We start from the raw sequence: 7,258 nt of genomic DNA on the forward strand, positions 1-7,258 counted from the left end.
TTACTGATTCAAAGGAAGGCCCATAACTTGTTTTTTTAAGAAAAACAGGGCTACTAGTCATGGTTATTAAGGATGAATTAAAGCACTGCAAAAGTGCAAACTGAATCCTATCACTTACGATACATTTTCACTCCTTTCAGGACAGAGAAGTTTACAGAAGTCCTTCAGGTACCCAATTTCCTTCCGAGAAATAATAAATGCACCATTAATGCCATCTCTGAAGTCATTTTGAACATGTTCCTGGTTGAAGTTGTCCAGTACATATTTAATGTGCAATGCAGTACATAGACGCTTCTTTTCCATTTCAGTCCTCAGAATTTGTTCACGTCGTAATGTTTTTCTTTGTGCTTTTAACAGCTGTTTAAAACAAAATGCAAATTAAAACAAGTCTAGAATTCAAGCTTCAAAGTTTGGTGCTCACCCATGATAAATCAGGCCAGCTAAGAGTGAACATCTGCACCATGGCCAAGAGCATCCAAGACCATTCAATCTCAAATTCTAACACTACAGCAACAACCTTCATGTGATTTTATTGAAGTGGATCAGGTGATGGATTGAGGAAATAAAACACAGCTAAAATATAAATCTGCCTTTGTTAGACATACACAGAACAGGACTCAATTTGATACTGTACAGTTAGGTGGGCTGGCAAACAACGGCAGCAAATCAAAACACAAATGCTGCCCGGTCAAGGAAATACAAAGTGGCTGCTATTGTGGACCACAAGGAACCATTAACATTTGGGAAGATGGTGACAAAAATTGAGAACCATTCTGTAAAAGGCAGATGTGGTGGAAAGATTGATGATTCTTTTAAACTTAAATGACAGACGTGTGCAAATGCTGATATTAAATCTGCACTGCCAGCATTCAGACAGCACAACTGCCCAGGTCATGTCTGCATTTGTTTTTAAATAAAAGGATGCACAATAGTCCAGACTGCCAAATGAGTTGCTGTCATTGAAACCATGAGGATTCAAATAGGCCATCCCATTTAAGGAATTAGTAGCAATGCTAATTCAGCAAAATAAAGTTTAATCTGCTTCTCACCAGTGCCAAGTTGAACTTTCCAACAGCAAGGAACAACTTTAAGAGACAGACCACAACTCAACATGCCATTAACTTCTAGTGCTGTAGCAACTTCTGAACTATTAGCAAAGCAGATCTTACCTCTTGGTTGAGTGCAGAAAAAGTTTTTTGTAGCTCCTTGGCAAATTCTAGATTGTGAATTACTTCTTCATATTTCGCTACAGCATCCTGTGAAAGACAGCATTAGTGCACCATGGTCTTGGTTTTTAAGGCATTTAAATCCAAGCCTTTCTTACTTAGCACCGAGAAGGAAAAATGCTGGCAAAGTAATACATTCAAATGGTCAGTTTATTGACTAGGTGGTGTTTAGACGACATACGCATCTTTACAAGCACAAATTCTAATCCTCAAGATAGCATTCACTGGTAAAATACAGCAGGCCTTTTAATGATACTAGTAATTAAACTGAAGAAAGTTCCTTAGCTTCTCCAGAACTCTTTTTTTTTGCAGTAAAATTTTTTTTTACAAAATAATTCTCAGGTAGAACAAAGAAAATACAGGAATTGTAACTAACCAAGACTGTGGGAGCATCAAGCTTAAGATGGCAGCTAAGTGTGCAAAAGCCACTACACCCTTGCAATTTTGTTATTTGCCTTTGCCCATTCCAGAAGCTCACAAGCAAAAAAAGTTGCACCATATGACTTAGTGTCAATATAATACATCTGACAGGCTGTCAGTCAACTTCCTCATCCTTCACCCCCTCCCACATCATAATTCAAAGAGAACAACAGGGAAAAATTATACACTCAGAACCAGAATACATCTGTGTTTAATGTTCCCACCCATGAAATATCTTTGGTCACTGATTATCCAGTTCAGTGCAACCAGGTGGTTTGAGATTAGCTGCAGAAAGCTCAAGGTTGGGGGTTAGTTATCAAAAGCAACAATTTCCCAAATATAATACCATTTGACTAGAGCTTTCAAAAGCCATACAATGCATTAAGTGGTGCTAAAATACTTCATGGGACAAACCATGCAATTAAACTGGCATACCAACATATTAAGGTAATTGGCCAGTTTGATTTCACACAGCTTCTGCTAGGTACAGCAAACAATTGGACCTTTTATCAAGGGCTGTTCCATACAGAAATGTTACCCACTTTGTTTCAATAGTCAAATGTTAATGGTGATCTGATTAGTGAAAAAAATGCATCTGAACAAGCACATTTATAACTGCAAGAAAAATATCCCAAAGCAACCAAACTTTACACAAAGTGATGCAGAACCATATGAGGTGGTTAAAAATCAAGCTGAATAGGTAGGTTACGAATCCATGAACAAGGAAAAGCTGGAAGGGTAAAGTTACAGATAGGAGAGACCAGTAAGTTATCTACTGTAGGTACGAAGGATTGAGATGTTGAAACAAGCAGAAAGGCAATTTGTTTATACAACTCCTTTATCTCAAGACCTGAAGCTCTCTCCAGCCCCATTCTGCTTCAGAGCTTCACTCTCCCACATGCAGCATCTGGAAACATCGGTTCCAGAGTTATGCCAACGATGACCAGCTTGCACTTCCTCATCCACTGAAGAGTGATCAGGAATTTCTCCATATTAAAATCAGAAAGATTTAAGCTCTTGGGCACCACTTACTTCCTTACCTCTGCCCACAGAGAGGAAATCAGATTATTGACAAATCTTGTTTTTAAACGCCAACAAGTACATTTGATTCCCTGTCTATTTGCACCATAGCATCATCACCACTCCTTCCTCAGGCACAGATTGAATTATAAAAGCTTTTGCTGTTTCTGGATTCAGCTTCCCAGTGCTTCTTGGCTTGCATCTTCAGTAGGTTGATCTAAATGCATCTATTCATATCCCAGTACACTCAATTCCTTGGGAGTGTGTTATATCAGCATGCCAACTTGAATTCTCATTTGAACATCTTCAAATGCTTTTGTGGTTATCTCCTGCAGCAACCCAACACGTGTGGCTTGGCATCAAATGTTTCATTAAGCTTGATGAAGTTTCCTTGGGACTTCACTACTTTTTTTTAAATGAGCTAAGCAAATGTAGTGTTATTAAAATAGGCAGCAGAATCTTCAATGGGTTTCCAGCAGGTGGAAAGTGGAACGCAGCCATCCAACAGGCGAAAGTTAGACCAATTTCACATGAAGCTCCAAGATAACCTGCAGCACTACATGGCAAATTCATTAGCCAGTCACAGCACTTGCAGTTTGTATTTGAAGATCAGATCAGGAACTATTATTACAGGGCTTTGGGAATAAGCAGGGAGTGGGACTAGCTGGATGGAGTCTTTACCACCTCTGTGGAGCAGTGAGCCAAGCAGATGGAATTGTTCTAGCACTGAAGCAGGGTTATGAACTGATCTTCAACTACTTGCTTCACTTTAAGAGATTAGTCTGGCAAAACATCCAAAGCAAGGCCAAAGAAATATTCAGTGACTAAAATAAAGTGTAAAAAGTAGATGAAGCCAACTAAACTGGAAAAGGTTTTTTTTTGCAGAACTTGACCTCTGCAGGTTCCTAAGTAGAATATACTGTGGAAAGTGAAAATCACAAGGATTAATCAGTTCAAAAAAAAATACTTGCCAACTGGTCTTGATTAAGTTCTTCCCGTTTTAAGCGTTCTTTATAGTCATCCAGTTTTGCCTTCAAGACAAAATAAAAACACACTAGAATGTGGTCATCCATGATAATCATACATTCACTTCGCACGTGATAGAAGCCATACTAACACCATCCATAACCAAGTAGGAGTCAGGTGTTCAATAAGCAATAATGTGCATTTAATAAAATCTTTGCATCTTTAATAGAAAAGAAGCCATCTCTTTCAGAAATAAGAAGTTTTGCTTTAACTTGAAGGCACACATTCACCAAATGGGCAAGGTTAGGTCAATTCCTATGGCATGTAACAGGACAAAGGCCCAATTACACGTCTCATTTACAATATGAAGAAACAGCTCGGGAAGAAATTTCATTCTTGGGATAATTCAGCCTTCATAATCTCCCCCACTCCCCAAAATATGATGTCTAGTTTAATCCCTTCCATCGCCCAAATACTGTCTTTAGCTCGATATTTTTGAATAATTCGGCAGCGCGAGGATGACAAAGCATGGGGGTGGGGGAGACGGGAGGAAACTCTGTTTCATACGTGCAAATTAAATACGAAATCAAAAAGCCACAACATTACTTTATTATTTAAATACAATTGTTGCCGTTCTTTGCAAAACGCAAATTGATTGCACACAGATAAATGCAGCAATGACTACAAATAAATCTGCGTTTCTCATCGTTTTAAAGAGCTCCAGCCTTGACCAGCGTACCATTCGGTTTGCCACCGACAACCTTCAGGCATTCCATTTGTTGGGAAAGGGGTGGCGGGGAGTAAACGAATGCGCAATTTTGGCTTTGCCCTGGACATGGGATGAATCGAACGCAAAACCGACGTTAAATTTTGGGAAGCGGAGGTTTCAAACTCACGTTTGCGTTGCATAGAATTTAGAGGTGATTTTTTGCAAAGTCAGTAACACAAAGTGGGACCGGGGTGGAGGTGGGGAAGAAGAAACGTTTGCAAACCGTGAAAGTTCAGAAGTTGAATCTTTGCACCGACAGTATCCAGTGTAATGAATGCATTGCAGCTGGAATGCAGGTTCTAGCACTGCAGGAACAACCAGGTGGCATTAGAAACAGAACAGCATAGAGGGACGCAGGGCTACCAGACATTACCTTTCTCTTCTCTATGTTTCTGATCTTATGCTTGAGGCAGATCATGCCGTTTTCCAAGTACGTCTCATAAGCCTGATATTGGCTGCTTGCCGCCGCCAGAGCTTGGATAAACGGGGCCGGTCCTTGCGAGCCGGCGGCGCCTCCGCCTCCACCGACGCTGCCGCCGCTGGAAGGGGACCTCTTCTCGGCCTTCATCTTCATCGCTGCTGCTCCTCCGCCTCCTCCTCGCACCGGGGAAACGCGGCGGCGGCGAGCGGACCCGACAGCCGAACCCCCAACAGGAATCAGTGGCAACGCCGCGGCAGATGGGAGGATGGGAGGGAGGGAGCGGGCGGGTGGAGGGCGTGTCGTGCAGCTGACCGCTCCCACCGTCCCCGGCACTGCGGCGCCCCCTCAGCCCGCCGCCGCTTTTATGCCACCGAATTCCATCATATCTCGCCGACACCACGTCCCACTGCGTGCTCGGAGCCGGCGTCCCAGGCACACCGCACCGCGCCGCGCCGCGCAGCGCCTGCAGACCTCTGCCCGGCCCGCGGAAACTACAGCTTAACAGTTCTTTTCTCCCCCACCAAAGTTAATTTTTACAATGTAATTCCAAAAGTATATGCAAATAACTTCGCGTTGCGATTGAAATACTTGCAACGTAATTATGTGCATTGTAATAATAAGTAACCTGAATGCATATAGTAATGTGTTTCAATGTAATTAATGCACACAGATTGAACATTTGCAACATAATTGCATATATATGTTCATGAATATCTACTTCTATAGGCATATTAATTTTGTTTCAAAAGCTACTAACGGAATTTCAATTGCATTGTAAACATTCATTTTATGTACATTAAATACATTGCAAAATAATACTATAGGTATTTTAATGCGCATATACAAAATATATTTACAAATTCTATTTCTATGTAAATTATATTGGAAAATATATTAGAGACATTTGAATTACATTGTTAATATTTATTTTATGTGCATTAATTACATTGCAAATTACTATAGGCATGTTGATATGCATATTAGTTACATGGCAAATATATATCATAGGAATTTAATAGAGCAATACTTGCAATCTAATTAATATGCATATAAACTATGATACTTGAAATCCCAATAGTAACGTATATTGGCAACAAAATATATATGTAGAAGTTAATATTCAGAAGCTAATTAAAACTAAAATGAACTTTTTGTTCTAATTGTGTTCTTGCTTGTAAAAATTGTGCATATTTTATGTTTAATTTATGTTTTTCTTGTGAATTATGCTTATATGATGCTATGTACCTGTGCTGCCGCTGCAAGTTTTCATTGCACCTGTGCACACATGGACTTGTGCATGTGACAATAAACTCGACTGTGGCTAAAGCAATGTAAATCTGTATCTAAATATACTTACAATGCACTTGAAATAGCTATAATCAATATTTACAACATAATTAATATGCGTACAAAGTAAGTTGTAGAGTCATACTGCACCTTCCCAAACTGCACACTCTGCATATGCTGTCACTCTTACACACTAGGGACAAGTTACTGAGGCCTGTTAACCCACCAACCCAGACATCTTTGGGATGTGAGACGAAGCTGGAGAACACAGAGGAAACCCCTTGAGGACATACGGAAAAAGTGCAAACTCCACACGGTAATGAAGGTCAGAATCGAACCTGGGTAGCTGCACCATTGTGCCACCACTCTTCAACCCACCGAGTCCAACCAATAAGCACCCAGCTACACTGCTCCTCCACTGATCCCATTTTATTCTCCCCACAATCCCATCAACTCCCCCTCCTACCACTCACCTGGGATAACTTACAATGGCCAAATAACCTACCAATATCTTTTGGGGGAGGGAGGAAACTGGAGCACGCAGGGGAAGCCTGTGCAGTCACAGGGCGAATGTACAAACTCCACACAGACAGCACTTGAGGTCAGGATTTTCCATGCTAGTGAGACACCAACTGATAGTAATGTCTCCAAGACAATTAAGATGCATATGGATATAAATTATCTATAAACAAAATGGGCACTTGCAATGTCATTTTATAGAGTCATACAGTGTGGAAACCATCAAGCACCCACTCACATAAATCCTACATTAATCCCCATTTTAATCTCCTTTCATGCATTTAGTTTGCAAATAACATACATCTAGATTTTGTTTGCTTTACAAAAGCATTTACAAGGCCACAGGTGCCTGACCTTGCATTCCTCATTCGAAGTCTGTCACTTTAACCTTGTTTAATTGCTCTGTTTAACCTGCTCCAGTCAGTTTCAAATCATGGTGCAGTTGCAGTGGGTAAGTTACCAGACCAGTAACGAGGAGGTCTGGGCTAACAATTCAAAGACAGGAGTTCAAGTCCCACTGTGATAGTTGTGGAGTGTAAATTCAGAAACAATGTTTACAATAAGTCGTCTTCACAAATGTCTGAAGTGGAAGAACTGTCCTGCAGACAGGACAAGCAATGTGCCAGGACA

General features: G+C 40.6%; 1 protein-coding gene across 22 annotated transcripts in view; it reads right to left on the bottom strand.

Annotated features, from left to right (window-relative positions):
* caprin2 (caprin family member 2) overlaps nt 1–5,306 on the bottom strand; it is a 51,075-nt gene extending 45,769 nt beyond the window's left edge. For 12 of the 22 annotated variants that reach the window (XM_052029887.1, XM_052029885.1, XM_052029884.1 and 9 more), the window contains exons 1-4: nt 4,775–5,152; nt 3,638–3,697; nt 1,170–1,256; nt 119–357 (exon numbers count right to left, since the gene is read on the bottom strand). In XM_052029887.1, coding sequence (XP_051885847.1) covers nt 119–357; nt 1,170–1,256; nt 3,638–3,697; nt 4,775–4,975 — 587 coding nt within the window. In that variant the 5' untranslated portion in view covers nt 4,976–5,152. Of the gene's footprint in view, nt 1–118; nt 358–1,169; nt 1,257–3,637; nt 3,698–4,774 lie in introns of all 22 variants that reach the window. The other 10 variants (XM_052029886.1, XM_052029877.1, XM_052029874.1 and 7 more) reach the window with 5 other exon arrangements.
* Nucleotides 5,307–7,258: the final 1,952 nt, after the last annotated feature.

Source organism: Pristis pectinata, chromosome 15 (assembly GCF_009764475.1).
Source record: "Pristis pectinata isolate sPriPec2 chromosome 15, sPriPec2.1.pri, whole genome shotgun sequence".
NCBI lineage: Eukaryota > Metazoa > Chordata > Chondrichthyes > Rhinopristiformes > Pristidae > Pristis > Pristis pectinata.